This window comes from Scyliorhinus torazame, chromosome 22, assembly GCF_047496885.1.
Source record: "Scyliorhinus torazame isolate Kashiwa2021f chromosome 22, sScyTor2.1, whole genome shotgun sequence".
NCBI classification, from domain to species: Eukaryota; Metazoa; Chordata; class Chondrichthyes; order Carcharhiniformes; family Scyliorhinidae; genus Scyliorhinus; species Scyliorhinus torazame.
This window is the reverse complement of record NC_092728.1, coordinates 88,744,380-88,763,844: the sequence shown is the minus strand read 5'-3', so window position 1 is coordinate 88,763,844 and position 19,465 is coordinate 88,744,380. Positions and strand designations below refer to the sequence as shown.

Here is a 19,465-nt window from a genome sequence, read left to right as displayed (position 1 = left end):
GCCCTACATTCTCCTGCCAGAGGGAATCCCGCTATTGGGCCACCATTTTGAGCCCAATAGTAAAGTCCCGCGGCTGGCCATCCGCCGCATCGCAAATCAGTCCCCATCCCTGGATTTTATGGCCTGTCCCCCAAGTTGACCCGACTCGCCCTCTCCCCCAAAGAAACTCCGAGGTAGAGGTACCCCCCACGGAGACCTGCTGTAGAGGAGGACCCCATAACAAATGAGGACATAAATAAGATGCCAGAAATGTTGGTGAACGCAGGGTTTAGTGAAAGGGAGGAACTGAAGGCGATGAATATCAGTAGAACATACAATGCCAAAGGAGGCCATTCGGCCCATCGAGTCTGCACCGACCCACTTTAAGTCCTCATAGAGAAATGGTGTTGGGGAAATTGATTGGATTGAAGACTGATTAGTCCCCAGGGCCTGATAATCTACATCCCAGGGTTACTGAAGGAGGTGGATCTAGAAATAGTGGATGCATTGGTGGTCATCGTCCGGTATTCTATAGCCTGCGGAACAGTTCCTGCAGATTGAAGGGTGGCTGATGTAGCTCCACTATTTAAAAAGGGAGGTAGAGAGAAAACAGGGAATTATAGACAAGTAAGCCTGACATTAGTAGTGGGGAAAATTTTAGAATCCATTATCTTGATTTTATAGCAGAGCACTTCGGAGAGAGTCAGCCTGTATTTAGGAAGGGGAAATCTTGCTTGACAAATCTACTGAAATTCTTCGAGGATGTAACTAGTAGGATTGATGAAGTAGATGCTTCTGAAGTCCAGTCTGGCAGGTCTGGTCCGCGCACGGCCAGCGCCATGTTTTATGGCTCGACCGCTGCAGGTCGTCGCCGCGCGCACGCGCGGCCACAGACCCGCCCATTCTCCGGCCATTTATTTTGTGGAGGCCGGGGGCTTCTCTTGGCGCGACTGCTGGCCCCTCACCGGTCGCAGCATCGGTGAGGGAGCGGTGCCGACTTTTTTCCCACATGAAACCTCAGAATGGGAGAATCCAGCCCATAGCCTCCCAAGCGGAGAATTTCACCCAATGTCAGTGATACAGATACAGAATAGGAAATCCCCATGGCTTTACACTTACTGAGAGCAGTATCCACAGCACAGAACTGGCAGAAATCTTGTGAAATTGTGGGAAACGAGGCCACACAATGTATTTTGGGCGAATCTGAATATTGTTTGTGGCCAGGCTCATCCAAAGTGGCACAAAATTCACACGTCAATCAGATTAATCGTTGTCCCCCTGCTTTGGATCCGACTGGTTGCTATTCTTCCAGCAACAAAACCTATTTTGATTGATCAGCAGTGTCAGCTAATTTTGCAAATCAGTAAGTGTGTACATTCAGTAACAGAGCTCATTCCTCTCGCTTCACCTGGATCAAAAGATAGAACTCCTGGGGGATGAGGTTTTCTATTACCGATTCGCAGTGGTTAGCAAATGCCGCATTATCGATACGCTGTCTGCACAAAACAATTTCTCTGCTGGCTGCAACAAGCTGAATGGGGCCGTTGAAAGTCCTCGCTGGTGACCCTCTGGAGCAGGTTCCCACATTCACTGCCACAACTATTGTTGCTGCTCACTCACACCCTTATCTGCTGCTGACAGCTGTAAGCCTCAGTTGAGCCGTAATGTAAAACCGATACTGTTTTATTCCCAGTATGAGTTCAAAGCCAAGAACATTAAGAAGAAAAAGGTGAGCATTGTGGTGTCCGTGGACGGAGTGAAGGTCATCCTGAGGAAAAAGCAAAAGGCAAGTCCATCACTTTGCATTCTCCGGAGAGATTCCAGTGTTAATTGCTGTTGTTAACCTTGATCTGTTTCTTTGAGTTGGTTTTTGCCTTCATCCCTCATACATTATTCTCAGGGCCATTAGCTCTGAGTCTGGGTTCAATGCTATGACTGACATCAGTGTAAACCCATCAGGCCCATCCAGCTGTTGATATGCCAAAGGCCTGGGGAAAGACATTGCAGCTTAGTCAGCACCTACGATAAATCTTTTTAAAAAAAAATTTTAGAGTACCCAATTCATTTTTTCCAATTAAGGGGCAATTTAGCGTGGCCAGTCCACCTAGCTTGCACATTTTTGGGTTGTGAGGGCAAAACCCACGCAAACACGGGAAGAATGTGCAAACTCCACGCGGACAGTGACCCAGATCCGGGATCGAACCTGGGACCTCAGCGCCGTGAGGCCGCAGTGCTATCCCACTGCACCACCGTGCTGCCCTTGCACCTACAATAAAGCTGATGGGTTTCTTGTTCCATCTACTGCTGCCCTCTGTACTGCTGCCTGGGAAGAACATTTTCAGGGAACTTTGTGTATCCTTAGACCCCCACCTTTCCCGTTACATTTAATTGGGAAGTTGAGTGTACCAACCTGACTTGTATATTTAATCGTTCCTTCATCATTGCTGGGTCTAAATCCAGACACACCCTATATGATGATATTTTTGGAATGCCTTCACTCCACAGACTGCTGGCCCATACCCACCTCTTCAAGAGCAGCTGGATATGGGCAGTTGAAGACGGCCTTGCATCCCAAAAATGGGAAATGCATGCTCTCAGTATCATTTGTTTTAATGATAGCATCTGTACGTCACCACAAAGGCCTGGCTCTCTCATACCCAAGACACCGGCCTCTGCCTTCCGGCTGTTCAATACAACTTGGGGGAAACGTCCCAAATCTGTAAGCCCTATTGATACACAATTTGTTTCTAATGTTGTTACCTTTGCACTTTAGGGAAAACTGTACCTAACACTTCATGTTGTACCAATGAGATTCTTGCTCCCATCAAAGTGGAAATCCAATCAGCAGCAGCCCTTCATCCAGGGTTAAATCATCCAAAATATTCCCTCCCAAATATACCCAGTGTTTGGATGGAGTAAACCTGTGACCCCACTATTGGCAAGGATGTGTTAGTATACAAAACACATCATGCATCAAGGAAATCCTTGAGATACAGACCCTGGGGCTGTATCACCTCCTCCCTCAGGTTCAGATTCACAGCTGTCTCCTGTAAACAGACACCATCTTACCCAATGGTCGGAATTTTCCGGTCATCGGGATTCTCTTTTCCCGCCTGCGGGATTCCCGACGGTGTGGGTGTCTTCAATGGGAAATCCCATTGACAAGCGGTGGGAGTAAAGAATCTGGCCGCTAGCGAATGGCGCGCCGCCGAGAATCACACGGCTGGGGGACCGGGGAATCCAGTGCCAGGAGTTCTGCATTCCCATCGAGTAATGTGAACTGTGATCATTATGATGGAGCAAGCTTCCTGCTGTGCGAGCTGGGCACTACAATCGAACGCATGCTCCCGTCTAGCATTTAGACTGATGAGCATTGCAGGGTGCTACGGCTAATTGTAAAGAAACAAACATTTTGAACCTAACGCGTGAACAAGTGGAATATCATTCAGAATGAATTACAATTTATTTTACAATGCTTCTCAAAATGTTGTAAATAACCAACGCCATCACAATTCAGCTAACTTCCAAATATGTTCAAAGGTTTCCTGTTAAACACTGAGAAAAATATTCCCCACCATGTTAGTCTTTTGCTCTTGATTTCCACAGACAGTCTATGCTTGTCCACCTGGATAGGAGACTAAAGACTTGACCTCTGATCTTCCCTCATTCACCCCTCAAGCTAAAAAGCAAACCCTCCTAATTAAAGTCCATTTTTAATAATTGTACATGTGATCTGAACATGTGATCTGGGCGTCGCTGGCAAGTCCAGCATTTATTGCTCATCCCTAAATATTCACACTTTACCCAGGAAGCCACAGTACATTCATTTAAAAACCTTCCACTCAAAGGAGCGGCAAAGCAAGTGCTTACTGTTTAAGTGTGTGCTCCAGATCTAGAAATTTACAATGTGGGCTCAGGTGTCATGAGCCATTGATTAAGGTGAGAGTTCTTGCAGCCTCTAAAGGATTATGCTTTGTGTATGTATTAGGGGTCATCTTTTAATCAAAGGATGTAATCTTGTTCTAGAGAAAGGAGTGGACATGGGATGCGAATAAGATGCTGGTGATGCACGACCCTATTTACAGGTACAGACATCATGTGTGCTCTACCCGAAGGCAGGTCCTCTGCTCAGAATCGTCTGTATTTATATCTCTCTCTGTCCCGTGCCAGACTTTTCATTTTCCAGTAACTTCAATTTTCCAGCCACCTAGATATTCTCTTCCTTTTCTTCCTCTTTTTCCTTGGAATCAATCCTTCTCTTACTAGCCTGTTTCCTCTAGGCAGGGCACATCTTAGAGAAAACAAGTACAGTGCTAAATTATGAGGTGGTCATCTATCCTAATAATGCTCCTGTGAAAGGTGCATTATCAATATGGGTTTTTGTTGGTAAAATGCTGGCTCTAGAGGCCAGAGGCCAACAGTAATTTACAACACCTTCAATTTCACAGAGAACAGGGATTGAGAGTCACTTTTCTTTCTGTTTTGAGAGGCATTTGTCCTGTTTCGCAATCTGACTTCGACCTCAACAGTACTCACTGTCTAGGGACCTCATTTTTTTTTCTTTATTCATTCGTGGCATGTGGGGGTCACTGGCTGGGCCAGAAATTAAGAGCCAACCACATTGCTGTGGGTCTGAGTCACACGTAGGCCAGGTAAGGACGGCAGATTTCCTTCCCTAAAGGACATTAGTGAACCAGATGGGTTTTTACAACAATCAACAATGGTTTCATGGTTGTCATTAGACGTTTAATTCCAGATTTTTATTGAATTCAAATTCCACCTTCTGCCCTGGTGGGATTCGAACCCGTATCCCCAGAGCATTACCCTGGGTCTCTGGATTACGAGTCCAGTGACAGTACTGCTACGCCACTGCCTCCGCTGCTTTATCGTCTGCTCATTGCCAATGTAATAACTTTGACTCACGAACTAGGTACAAACAAACATTTATTTACAATGTATTATCAAACAGGCTCTTGCAGCTCGTAGCTGCCTGGCAGCGTCCGGAAACAATCTGAGGCAAAGGCCCCGCGCTTGCTAGGGTGAACTCCTACCCTACTTCCCCCTCCGATTATTCTTTCCAGGTCATGTGACCCTATTAGCCGATCGGCCCTTAAATGGGCCAGGCACCACAGTGAGCAATCTTGAAACTGGATTCTGGACATCCTGAACTCTTGTTGTTTGCTGGTGTGTATGTTCAGGGCATGTTGGTGCTGCACTCAGTCATTTAATTGGCTCCCTCTCCTTTTGTGTCCCCATTGCTGCTTAACGCAGAATATTAAAGCTAGTCTGGAGCTGGAGGTGAATAAATTGTTCCTAGGAATCCCTCCGCCATCGGGAGCTGCGGTCTCACATGAGCACAGTGTGGTATTAGAGGTATTACGGTACCTGATAGGCTGGAGCACCATTGGTGGAAACTGTATGCTTTCTATTGGTTAGGATGTATGGTAGCTCCACCCTGCTGGGCGGGGTATAAGAGCCCGTGCCGCCCCAGCAGCGTTCATTCTGTACCTGAGCTGCTGGGGAAAACATCTAGCTTTTTAAAGCCTTCAGTTGGACTACAACCTCGCTTTAGTGGTCATTGACCCTGCATCAATTTAATAAGCTAGTTTTTTTAGAAGAAAAGATGGAGCTCCGAATCAAGCCGGAGTGTCTGCAACTCAGCCCCCACGCGGCGAACTCAGCGACAATCTTTAAGCACTGGCTGGCGTGCTTTAAAGGGTATCTCGGGACGGCCGAAAACACACCCACGAGAGAGCAGAAACTGCAGGTCCTGCACTCAAGGGTGAGCACGGAGATTTACACCCTCATTGAGGAAGCGGAAGACTTTGATGCAGCAATAGAGCTGCTAAAAGGACATTATATTCGCCCGGTAAACCAGGTCTACGCTCGGCACCTGCTTGCAACAAGGCGACAAACCCCTGGGGAATCGCTGGAAGAATTCTACCATGCACTCCTGGTGTTGGGGAGAAACTGCAGCCGCCCGCAAGTTTCGGCGAGCGAACACATGGAACTCTTAGTCCGGGACGCTTTCGTGGCAGGTATGCTATCCTCACAAATCCGCCAGCGACTTTTAGAAAAAGACACTCTGGGTCTCAAGGAGGCACGGGCCCTTGCAGGCTCCCTGGACGTGGCCTCCAGGAACGCCCGCGCTTACGTTCCCGACCGCACAGCAGGCCCCTGGGCAGCGTGGAACCCTTCCGCGGCCGACCCCGAGACTTCCCCCATCCCCCCACAGGCCTGCGCTGCAAGGCAGCCTGGCAACCCCGGGGGGCCCCGTTGCTGCTTTTGCAGGCAGGTCAAGCACCCCCGCCAGCGCTGCCCGGCCCGCGCATCCACCTGCAAGGGATGCGGCAAAAAAGGCCATACCGTGGGGGTATGTCAGGCCCGTGCGGTTTCTGCGGTCTCCGGCGGCGAATGCGGACCACAACCACAAACTTCCCCACGGTCCCCGTGCGGCCAGCGGTCGCCGCCATCCTCCTATTCCAGGGCCACGTGCGGACCCCGGGTGCCGCCATCTTGTTCCGCGGACGCCACGTTAGAGGGATGCGCGCCGCCATTTTGTGCACCCCCAGCCATGTGAGACCAATGGGAGCCGCCATCTTGGATGGACTCCCAGGACCCTAGCTCGGCTGACCGCACACCGCCCGAAGAGAACACTCAACTGCTGCGATTAGCCTCGGTGACTCTGGATCAGTCCCGGCCTCGAACACTCTCAACTGCTACAACAATAGTACTAATCAACGGGCACGAGACGTCCTGCCTAATCAATGCTGGTAGCACGGAGAGCTTCATACACCCCGACACGGTAAGGCGCTGTTCTCTCCTCATCCACCCCTTAACCAAAAAATCTCCCTGGCCTCTGGGTCACACTCAGTGGAGATGAAGGGGTTTTGTGTAGCAAACCTCACAGTCCAGGGAAGGGAGTTCAGAAATTTCCGCCTCTATGTCCTTCCCCACCTCTGCGCAGCCACACTCCTGGGTTTAGACTTCCAGTGCAACCTCCAAAGTCTAACCTTCAAATTCGGCGGCCCTATACCCCCCCTTACTGTCTGCGACCTCGCGATCCTTGAGGTCGACCCGCCTTCCCTGTTTGCGAACCTCACCCCAGATTGCAAACCCGTCGCCACCAGGAGCAGACGGTACAGTGCCCAGGACCGGATCTTCATTAAGTCAGAGGTCCAAAGGCTACTGAGGGAAGGGGTCATTGAAGCCAGTAACAGCCCCTGGAGAGCTCAAGTAGTGGTGGTAAAGACCGGGGAGAAGCATAGGATGGTCATCGACTACAGTCAGACCATCAACAGGTTTACGCAGCTGGACACGTACCCTCTCCCCCGCATATCCGACCTGGTAAACAGGATCGCGCATTATAAGGTCTTCTCCACGGTGGATCTCAAGTCCGCCTACCACCAGCTACCCCTCCGTACTAGTGACCGCAAATACATTGCCTTCGAGGCAGATGGGCAGCTCTACCACTTCTTAAGGGTTCCCTTCGATGTCACCAACGGGGTCTCGGTCTTCCAGCGCGAGATGGACCGAATGGTTGACCGGTACGGTTTACGGGTAACATTCCCGTATCTCGATAATGTCACCATCTGCGGCCACGACCAGCATGACCACGACACCAACCTCCGAAAATTCCTCCAGACCGCAAAAATCCTTAACCTCACATACAACAAGGATAAATGCGTGTTTAGCACCGACCGCTTCGCCATCCTCGGCTACGTAGTGCGAAATGGAGTTATAGGCCCCGACCCTGAACGCATGTGCCCCCTTATGGAGTTCCCCCTCCCTCACTGCCCTGAAGCGCTGCCTAGGGTTTTCAGTTACTAGCCCCAGTGGATCCCCAACTATGCGGACAAAGCACGTCCCCTGATCCAATCTACAGCTTTACCCCTGTCGATAGAGGCCCGCCAGGCCTTCAGCCGCATCAAAGCAGACATTGCAAAGGCCACGATGGACGCCATCGACGGGTCCCTCCCCTTCCAGGTCGAGAGCGATGCGTCTGACGTAGCTCTGGCGGCCACCCTCAACCAAGCGGGCAGACCAGTGGCCTTCTTCTCACGTACCCTCCATGCTTCCGAAATCCGCCACTCCTCAGTCGAAAAGGAGGCCCAGGCCATAGTAGAAGCTGTGTGACATTGGAGGCATTACCTGGCCGGCAGGAGATTCACTCACCTCACTGACCAACGGTCAGTTGCTTTCATGTTTGATAATGCACAGCGGGGCAAGATAAAAAACGACAAGATCTTGTGGTGGAGGATCGAACTCTCCACCTACAACTACTTGTATCGTCCCGGGAAGCTAAACGAGCCTCCTGACGCCCTGTCACGCGGCACATGTGCCACCGCACAAGTGGACCGCCACCGAGCCCTCCACGAGGACTTCTGCCCCCCCTGGGGTCACTCGCTTTTTCCATTTTGTCAAGACCCGCAACCTGCCCTACTCCATCGAGGAGGTCAGGACAGCCACCAGGGACTGCCGAATCTGCGCAGAGTGCAAACCGCACTTCTACCGGCCAGAGAGAGCGCACCTGATAAAGGCTTCCCATCCCTTTGAACGCCCTTCAAAGGCCCCCTCCCCACCACCGACCGCAACACGTACGTCCTGAACGTGATTGACGAGTACTCCCGGTTCCCATTCACCATCCCCTGCCCCGACATGACCGCAACCACTGTCATCAAGGCCCTCATCTTTGCACTGTTCGGGTTCCCCGCATACATACATAGTGATAGGGGGTCCTCCTTTATGAGCGATGAACTGCGTCAATTCCTGCTCAGCAAGGGCATCGCCTCAAGCAGGACGACCAGTTGCAACCCCCGGGGTAACGGACAGGTAGAGAGGGAGAACGGAACGGTCTGGAAGACCGTCCTACTGGCCCAACGGTCCAGGAATCTCCCAATCTCCCGCTGGCAGGAAGTCTTCCCGGATGCCCTCCACTCCATCTGGTCACTGCTGTGTACCACCACCAACCAGACACCTCACGAACGTCTCCTTGTCTTCCCCAGGAAGTCCTCCTCTGGGACCTCGCTCCCGACCTGGCTGGCAGCACCCAGACCCATCCTGCTCCGAAAACACGTGCGGGCGCACAAGTCTGACCCGTTGGTCGAGAAGGTCCATCTGCTCCATGCTAACACCCAGTACGCCCGAGGCGTACCCCGACGGCCGACAGGATACGGTCTCCCTACGAGACCTGGCGCCTGCCGGAGTCCCACGCGCATCCCAGCCACCAGTCCCACCCTCCCTCCCACCAGTGCACCTTACAGGAGGATCGGTCCTCCTGCCGGCCCCGTCTAGGTCCCCCCACCCACCAACGCACCCCGCAGGCGCTCTCTCCCTAAGTCAACCGTTTTCCCCACCAGCGCAGTCTAGGGGTGCCGAAGCTGCCATGGAGATCGAAGCCACGCTGCCGGAGTCACAGGCCCGAGCCTCCACCGGAGTCACCACCGAAGCTCCGACGATCACAGAGGACGACCAGGTCCCGATCGACTGAATGCTTCATTTTAAATTGTAAACTGTAAATTTAAATCACCAATTGTAAATAGCTATCAGAATTGTATATAGTTACAAAACGCTGTACGGAGATATTACGGTACCTCCATAACTAATTCTACCACGTTGCCATGTTTGTAGCATCAGGCCACCACCCCCGCCGGACCTTTTTTTAACAGGGGGTGAAAGTGGTATTAGAGGTATTACAGTGTCAAAGTCAATATTTTCCCGCTTCTGTAGTAGAAAGATTCAACACACTCGTTAAGACAGAATAACAAAGTTTTATTTTCAAAACGTCTGCATGCAGTAATGGCTGAAACATGAAGTCAGAGAGCAGTCAACAAAACTGCTGAGTCTTTCAAAAGTTCCGCGCTTACGCGGAGAATTAGCTCAATATTTATACATTATCATTATCAAGATTGTGTGACAACAGTATAGTCAGGAGTTTGATCGGAAATACAAACGGAAGCATGGAACAGACCATATTTGGTCACATCACTCATACCATTATTTAGTCCTTGGAGGGAACATTGAAAGGTCGGAATAGACTTGTTTCTTCCTAAGCTTATCTTGTTTAAATTCCTACGGCCCTGGGTTATGACGAATTAGTTTTATCAGGAGTTTCCGAGGTCCGGTGTTTTGGAATGAGTCGACCTTCGCTGATCTTTTCAGACTTCAAGTTATGCAGAGTTGGCCTTATCAGTCTTTCAGTCTGAAATGGTTCGGGCAGCATTCTTTACATGGGCCTGGTGAGCTGAAATGAGTAGTTTCAGCCTTTCTTACATTATATCAAACCTTTTCACCAGTCTTCCCATTGACCAGTTTTCCCATCATGCCATTACTTAATTTGTACCATATCACAACGGTACCTGATAGGCTGGAGCACCATTGGTGGAAACTGTATGCTTTCTATTGGTTAGGATGTATGGTAGCTCCGCCCTGCTGAGTGGGGTATAAGAGCCCGTGCCGCCCCAGCAGCCTTCATTCTGTATCTGAGCTGCTGGGGGAAACATCTAGCTTATTAAAGCCTTCAGTTGGACTACAACCTCGCTTTCGTGGTCATTGATCGTGCATCACACAGGAAATAGGAACAGGAGCAGGCCATTCAGCCTGCTCTGCCATGCAATAAGATCAAGATTAGCCTCAATTTCATTTACTACCTGTTCCCCATACACTTTGACCCTCCTTGTAGTTCAAGAATCTGTCCAATACAGCTTTGAATCTATTCAATAACTCAGCCACCATCGCCCCGACATAAAGAATTCCAAAGGCTCACAGCCCTATAGGAGAAGAAATTACTTCTCATTTCCATCCTGAATGGGCGACCCTGTATTTCTGAAAATATACCCCTGGTTCTAGATTTCCCCATGAGGAGAAACATGCTTTCTGCATCTACCTGAGTGGATCTCCGTTGAGAATTCACACTGTTTTTATCACTGAGTTAATATCTGTCCGTGGAGAATTACATGTCAACCATTGCCAACAGCCCTATGGCAGAGTTCCCAGTTTGTTCGGGAAGGCTTCAGTCGCAAGATTGTTTCTGTGAGCAAAATAATACTTTCAACAGAAAGCAAAGTGGGGGGAGGGGGGAAAAATCAATGAGCGTTTGAATGTGGTTCCAAAAAACACCAACATTAATTTTTTTTTTTTTTTTACCGCATTCAGAGTTTGTCTCGAAGCATTTCCTAACTTGTTTGGAGTCAGTTATTTGATATTTTGTTTTTCCTTCTACTTGCTCCTCAGGCTTATAAGATAAAACCATGTTCTTAGTAGAAATTGCTTAAAGAAACATAGGCATTTACGCAGCTGGAGAGTAGACAAGTTGGGACAAAGTGGCCAGGATCTAGGATCAGAGCCAGTGTACATCCAGATCCTGTGGGTGAGAATGGGATGATACATTAGCACTCCACAAAGTGTGCATATAATAAAAGTTGCCGCAGAAGGTCAGGCCTGCAAGTGTTTAGTAATACGAGCGGGACCGGGGCGGAATAAAAAGCTGTAGTAGGCCGTTGTCCTGTACCTTTCTTGAGCTCTAAAGTTGGGACGTATGTGGTGCTTTTGAACTTAAACCTGCTGAAACTAGTCAATTGGGAAACACCAATGCAGTCAAATGTGAGGTTATCCACTTTGGCAGCAAAAACAGGAAGGCAGATTATTATCTGAATGTTCTATAGATTGAGAGAGTGGAATATGCAATGAGACCTGGGTGTCCTTGTACACCAGTCGCTGAAGGTCAGCATGCAGGTACAGCAGGCGGTAAAGAAGGCAAATGGTAGGTTGGCCTTCATAGCGAGAGGATTCGAGTCCAGGAGCAGCGATATCTTGCTGCAATTATACAGGGCCTTGGTGAGGCCACACCTGGAGTATTGTGAGCAGTTTTGGTCTCCTTATCTGAGGGAGGATGTTCTTGCTCTAGAGGGACTGCAGAGAAGGTTTACCAGACTGATTCCTGGGATGGCGGGACTGACGTACGAGGAGAGATTGAGTCAGTTAGGATTATATCCGATGAAATTAAGAAGAATTAGGGAAGGATTGATCTCCTAGAAACCTATAAAATTCTAACAGGACTAGCTAGGATGGATGCAGGAAGGATGTTCCCAGCGGTGGGGGAGTCCAGAACCAGGGGTCACAGCCTAAGGATACGGGAGAACTTTCTTCACCCAGATAGCGGTGAGCCTGTGGAATTCGGTACCACAGAAAGTAGTTGAGACCAAAACATTGTTGGCCCGAATTCTCTGGCTGCTCTCCGGCAGCGGGATTCTCTGGCCCCGCCAGCAGTGCACCCCCCCCCCCCCCACCCCCCCACCCCTGCCCCCGGGATTCCTGGCAGCGTGAGTTGGCTTCAATGGGAATTCCCACTGACAGCAGCGGGAGCAGAGAATCCCACTGCCGGCGAACTGTGCACCACCTCCCGCTGCTCAGAAACAGGTGACTGGGAGGCCGGAGAATCCCGTCCTGTATGTTTTCAAGAAGCAGAGAGATATAGCTCTTGGGGCTAAAACGATGAAAGGATATTGGGGGAAAGCGGGAACAGGTTACTGGGTTGGATGATCAGCAATGATCATAATGAATGGTGGAGCGGGCTGGAAGGGCCGAATGGCCTCCTCCTGCACCTTTTTTCCATGTTAATTGCAGCTGGGAGCCAGGTTAAATTGCATTGGTGTTAAGAAATAACCCTTATATTTTTAATTGTCGGGCCTATATACCTGCCTCGTCGCGCCCGACGTGGTGCCGGTTCAAAGCCATTGAATGTCTCTAGAAGCTTCTCGCGAGATTTGTGACGCTTGAGACATCGAGATATTCGCAATCTGGATCTCACTCTCGCTGGACAAGATCCAGATGTACATATTTAAATGAACCGTACGGCTCATGTAATTATGCATGCGCCGGATTCTCCCAGCACCCGGGAACTATCAGCCTCTCCAGCGAGATGTTGACCGGGTGCCGGTGTGCTGGCACCTTGGGGATTTTCCAGGCCATTGGAAATCCCTGTGCGGCCAGGGACAGGGCAAAGTGTCCCCCTGGCTCGGCCCTCTGGCACCTGGGCACCTTGGCACTGTCATCCGGGCACTGTCAGGGTGCTTGGGTGGCAGGGGCACTGCCAGGCGCCCAGGTGCCAGTGTGGCACAGCCATGGGTCGGGGCCTGGGGGGGGGCCGGCCATGCCCATGAAAAGGGGGATGAGGGGGCAGGGGTGTGGGGTGGGAGTCCTAAAAGAGGGGGTGGAGGCCTGAATTGGGGGGGCTGGGCTTTCAGTGACCCCATAGCGGGATGTCCTCACTTGGAGGGGGTGTAGGATAATGCCCACGTGTGCTAGGGGTGATATTGCTCGTGGCTGGGTGTTGAGGATGGCCCTCAAGCTCACTTAGAGATCGGGGCATCCTTTAAAAATGGCGGCCCCATCTCCGGGGGCAGAAGTAGCTCCCCAGTGATGAAAAGAATTTGAAGTGTGGGTTGGACTGAGGGGTAACTACCCAAGGCCCCAAAAAGTGACTACGGGTGGGATTTACTGACCAACCCACCACATGTTTTTCAACGTTGGAGGCAGCCCGCCAGCGGGATATACCGTCCCCACCCTTGTCAACGAGATTTCCTGGTGACTGCCCCCCTCGTCGCCGGGAAATCCGTGGGCCGGTTTGGCGGAATATCCTGCCAGCGTGAATAGCCGGTAGGTCGCGCCCCAAGTCTGGGTGAATATCAGCCTGGATCTCGCCAAAGCGACGGCGAGAAACACCCGGCCAAGCTCGTCCAAAATGACACTTCGACATCTTTGGGGTGAATTCCGCCTCTCCTTTTCAGTAAGTCATGAAATGCTGTTACTTGGCATCAATCTGATATGCTGTTGTTGCTAATTACGAGTGACTTTCTTTTTCTTTCTTGGTTTCTAGAATATTCTATGTATCACATGATTCCCAGGATTTGAAGATATTCAGCTACATTGCCAGGGATGGCATCAACAATACCTTCCGATGCAATGTGTTTAAATCAAAAAAAAAGGTATGAACCCTTATCTTAAATTTTGCGTGCATGATTTTTATATTCAGTGCAGAAATCACGGGCGAAATTCTCCGCAATCGGCGCGATGTCCGCCGACCGGCGTCAAAAACGGCGTGAATCAGTCCGGCATCGCGCCGCCCCAAAGGTGCGGAATCCTCCGCCCCTTGAGCGGCCGAGCCCTAACCTTGAGGGGCTAGGCCCGCGCCGGACTGATTTCCGCCCCGCCAGCTGGCGGGAAAGGCCTTTGGTGCCCCGCCAGCTGGCGCGGAAATGACATTGCCGGGCGGCGCATGCGCGGGAGCGTCAGCGGCCGCTCACGGCATCCCCGCGCATGCGCAGTGGAGGGAGTCTCTTCCGCCTCCGCCATGGTGGAGACAGTGGCGAAGGCGGAAGGAAAAGAGTGCTCCCACGGCACAGGCCCACCCGCGCATCGGTGGGCCCCGATCGCAGGCCAGGCCACCGTGGGGGCATCCCCCGGGGCCAGATCGCCCCCCCCCCCCCCTCCCCCCGGAGCCCGCCTGCGCCGCCTTGTCCCGCCGGTAAGAGATTCTCCGACCCCCCCCGCCGGGTCGGAGAATCGCCGGGGCCTGGCGTGAATCCCGCTCCCGCCGGTTGCCGAATTCTCCACCACCGGATATTCTGCGGGGGCGGGAATCGCACCGCGCCGGTTGGCGAGCCACCCCCCCCCCGCGATTCTCCGGCCCGGTTGGGCCGAAGTCCCGCAGCTAAAATGCCTGTCCCGCCGGCGTAGATTAAACCACCTACCATACCGGCGGGCAAGGCGGCGCGGGCGGGCTCCGGGGTCCTGGGGGGGGACACGGGGCGATCTGGCCCCCGGGGGTGCCCCCACGGTAGCCTGGACCGCGATCGGGGCCCACCGATCCGCGGGCGGGCCTGTGCCCTGGGGGCACTCTTTCCCTTCCGCCTTCGCCACGGTCTCCACCATGGCGGAGGCGGAAGAGACTCTCTCAACTGTGCATGCACGGGAATGCCGTTAGCGGCCGCTGACGCTCCCGCGCATGCGCAGCCCGGAGATGTCATTTCCGCGCCAGCTGGCGGGGCACCAAAGGCCTTTTCCGCCAGCTGGCAGGGCGGAAATTCGTCTGGCGCCGACCTAGCCCCTTAAGGTTGGGGCTAGGCCACCAAAGATGCGGAGCATTCCGCACCTTTGGGGCGGCGCTATGCCCGACTGATTTGCGCCGTTTTGGGCGCCAGTCGGCGGACATCGCGCCGCTTCCGGAGAATTTTGACCAAGGTGTGAGGAGACCCTGGAGAATAAATTCCAGGGGAGCCCTGTTGAGCCAAGAAGCCTATTTATGTTCTGTAAATTCGATGTACGTTCATCAGTATTCTCCCTGGGCTGCCTTTCTTAATGTGCGGACCCCAGCAGTGACAGGCCGTCGAACCACCGGAAATTCTGAATTGCAGCCGTTGTGTTTCCCACATTGCTGCAATGTTTTTCTGAAATTGAATTAAAAAGTACATTTGTTCTTGCACAGCAGTGTATACCTCAGACACAGGAGTGTATACCTCAGACACAGGAGCGTATACCTCAGAGACAGGAGTGTATACCTCAGACACAGGAGCGTATACCTCAGACACAGGAGCGTATACCTCAGACACAGGAGTGTATACCTCAGACACAGGAGTGTATACCTCAGGCGCAGGAGTGTATACCTCAGGCGCAGGAGTGTATACCTCAGACACAGGAGTGTATACCTCAGACACAGGAGTGTATACCTCAGACACAGGAGTGTGTACCTCAGACACAGGAGTGTGTACCTCAGGCGCAGGACTGTATACCTCAGTCACAGGAGTGCATACCTCAGACACAGCAGTCCATACCTCAGGCACAGGAGTGTATACCTCAGGCACAGGAGTGTATACCTCAGAGACAGGAGTGTATACCTCAGACTCAGCAGTGTATACCTCAGGCGCAGGAGTGTATACCTCAGATGCAGGAGTGTATACTTCAGACACAGGAGTGCATATCTCAGACACAGCACTGTATATCTCAGAGACAGGAATGCATATCTCAGACACAGCACTGCATACCTCAGACACAGGAGTGTATATCTCAGAAACAGCGGTGTATACCTCAGAGACAGGAGTGTATACCTCAGAGACAGGAGTGTATACCTCAGACACAGGAGTGTATATCTCAGACACAGGAGTGTATATCTCAGACACAGGAGTGTATATCTCAGACACAGGAGTGTATACCTCAGACACAGCACTGTATACCTCAGACACAGGGGTGTATACCTCAGAGACAGGAGTGTATACCTCAGGCGCAGGAGTGTATACCTCAGGCGCAGGAGTGTATACCTCAGAGACAGGAGTGTATACCTCAGACACAGGAGTGCATATCTCAGACACAGGAGTGTATATCTCAGACACAGGAGTGTATACCTCAGACACAGGAGTGTATACCTCAGACACAGGAGTGTATACCTCAGACACAGGAGTGTATATCTCAGACACAGGAGTGTATATCTCAGACACAGGAGTGTATACCTCAGACACAGCACTGTATACCTCAGACACAGGAGTGTATATCTCAGAAACAGCGGTGTATACCTCAGAGACAGGAGTGTATACCTCAGAGACAGGAGTGTATACCTCAGGCGCAGGAGTGTATACCTCAGAGACAGGAGTGAATACCTCAGACACAGGAGTGCATACCTCAGACACAGGAGTGCATACCTCAGAGACAGGACTGTATACCTCAGACACAGGAGTGTATACCTCGGACACAGGTGTGCATACCTCAGACACAGGAGTGCATACCTCAGAGACAGGAGTGTATACCTCAGGCGCAGGAGTGTATACCTCAGACACAGGAGTGTATATCTCAGACACAGGAGTGTATATCTCAGACACAGGAGTGTATATCTCAGACACAGGAGTGTATATCTCAGACACAGGAGTGTATACCTCAGACACAGCACTGTATACCTCAGACACAGGGGTGTATACCTCAGACACAGGGGTGTATACCTCAGAGACAGGAGTGTATACCTCAGGCGCAGGAGTGTATACCTCAGGCGCAGGAGTGTATACCTCAGAGACAGGAGTGCATACCTCAGAGACAGGACTGTATACCTCAGACACAGGAGTGTATACCTCGGACACAGGAGTGCATACCTCAGAGACAGGAGTGTATACCTCAGGCGCAGGAGTGTATACCTCAGACACAGGAGTGTATATCTCAGACACAGGAGTGTATATCTCAGACACAGGAGTGTATATCTCAGACACAGGAGTGTATACCTCAGACACAGCACTGTATACCTCAGACACAGGGGTGTATACCTCAGAGACAGGAGTGTATACCTCAGGCGCAGGAGTGTATACCTCAGGCGCAGGAGTGTATACCTCAGAGACAGGAGTGTATACCTCAGACACAGGAGTGTATATCTCAGACACAGGAGTGTATATCTCAGACACAGGAGTGTATACCTCAGACACAGCACTGTATACCTCAGACACAGGAGTGTATATCTCAGAAACAGCGGTGTATACCTCAGAGACAGGAGTGTATACCTCAGGCGCAGGAGTGTATACCTCAGGCGCAGGAGTGTATACCTCAGAGACAGGAGTGTATACCTCAGAGACAGGAGTGTATACCTCGGACACAGGAGTGTATACCTCGGACACAGGAGTGCATACCTCAGACACAGGAGTGCATACCTCAGAGACAGGAGTGTATACCTCAGGCGCAGGAGTGTATACCTCAGGCACAGGAGTGCATACCTCAGACACAGGAGTGCATACCTCAGACACAGGAGTGCATACCTCAGAGACAGGACTGTATACCTCAGAGACAGGAGTGTATACCTCAGACACAGGAGTGCATATCTCAGACACAGCACTGTATACCTCAGACACAGCACTGTATACCTCAGACACAGGAGTGTATATCTCAGAAACAGCGGTGTATACCTGAGACAGAGGGGTGCATACCTCAGACACAGGAGTGTATACCTCAGAGACAGGAGTGTATACCTCAGGCACAGGAGTGTATACCTCAGGCACAGGAGTGTATACCTCAGGCAAAGGAGTGTATACCTCAGACACAGCAGTGTATACCTCAGACACAGGAGTGGATACCTCAGACACAGGAGTGTATATCTCAGACACAAGCGTGTATACCTCAGACACAGGCGAGTATTCCTCAGACACAGGAGTGGATACCTCAGACACAGGAGTGTATACCTCAGAGACAGGAGTGTATACCTCAGGCGCAGGAGTGTATACCTCAGAGACAGGAGTGCATACCTCAGAGACAGGACTGTATACCTCAGACACAGGAGTGTATACCTCGGACACAGGAGTGCATACCTCAGAGACAGGAGTGTATACCTCAGGCGCAGGAGTGTATACCTCAGACACAGGAGTGTATATCTCAGACACAGGAGTGTATATCTCAGACACAGGAGTGTATATCTCAGACACAGGAGTGTATACCTCAGACACAGCACTGTATACCTCAGACACAGGGGTGTATACCTCAGAGACAGGAGTGTATACCTCAGGCGCAGGAGTGTATACCTCAGGCGCAGGAGTGTATACCTCAGAGACAGGAGTGTATACCTCAGACACAGGAGTGTATATCTCAGACACAGGAGTGTATATCTCAGACACAGGAGTGTATACCTCAGACACAGCACTGTATACCTCAGACACAGGAGTGTATATCTCAGAAACAGCGGTGTATACCTCAGAGACAGGAGTGTATACCTCAGGCGCAGGAGTGTATACCTCAGGCGCAGGAGTGTATACCTCAGAGACAGGAGTGTATACCTCAGAGACAGGAGTGTATACCTCGGACACAGGAGTGTATACCTCGGACACAGGAGTGCATACCTCAGACACAGGAGTGCATACCTCAGAGACAGGAGTGTATACCTCAGGCGCAGGAGTGTATACCTCAGGCACAGGAGTGCATACCTCAGACACAGGAGTGCATACCTCAGACACAGGAGTGCATACCTCAGAGACAGGACTGTATACCTCAGAGACAGGAGTGTATACCTCAGACACAGGAGTGCATATCTCAGACACAGCACTGTATACCTCAGACACAGCACTGTATACCTCAGACACAGGAGTGTATATCTCAGAAACAGCGGTGTATACCTGAGACAGAGGGGTGCATACCTCAGACACAGGAGTGTATACCTCAGAGACAGGAGTGTATACCTCAGGCACAGGAGTGTATACCTCAGGCACAGGAGTGTATACCTCAGGCAAAGGAGTGTATACCTCAGACACAGCAGTGTATACCTCAGACACAGGAGTGGATACCTCAGACACAGGAGTGTATATCTCAGACACAAGCGTGTATACCTCAGACACAGGCGAGTATTCCTCAGACACAGGAGTGGATACCTCAGACACAGGAGTGTATACCTCAGAGACAGGAGTGTATACCTCAGAGACAGGAGTGTATACCTCAGAGACAGGAGTGTATACCTCAGAGACTGGAGTGTATACCT

General features: G+C 51.3%; 1 protein-coding gene across 2 annotated transcripts in view; it reads left to right on the top strand.

The window, feature by feature from the left end:
* LOC140399192 (carboxyl-terminal PDZ ligand of neuronal nitric oxide synthase protein) overlaps nucleotides 1-19,465 on the top strand; it is a 175,942-nt gene that overhangs the window by 115,519 nt on the left and 40,958 nt on the right. Inside the window, exons 3-5 of one of the 2 annotated variants that reach the window (XM_072488537.1) lie at nucleotides 1,673-1,765; nucleotides 4,006-4,064; nucleotides 13,856-13,964. In XM_072488537.1, coding sequence (XP_072344638.1) covers nucleotides 1,673-1,765; nucleotides 4,006-4,064; nucleotides 13,856-13,964 — 261 coding nt within the window. The remainder of the gene's footprint in view (nucleotides 1-1,672; nucleotides 1,766-4,005; nucleotides 4,065-13,855; nucleotides 13,965-19,465) is intronic. The other variant, XM_072488538.1, reaches the window with a different exon arrangement.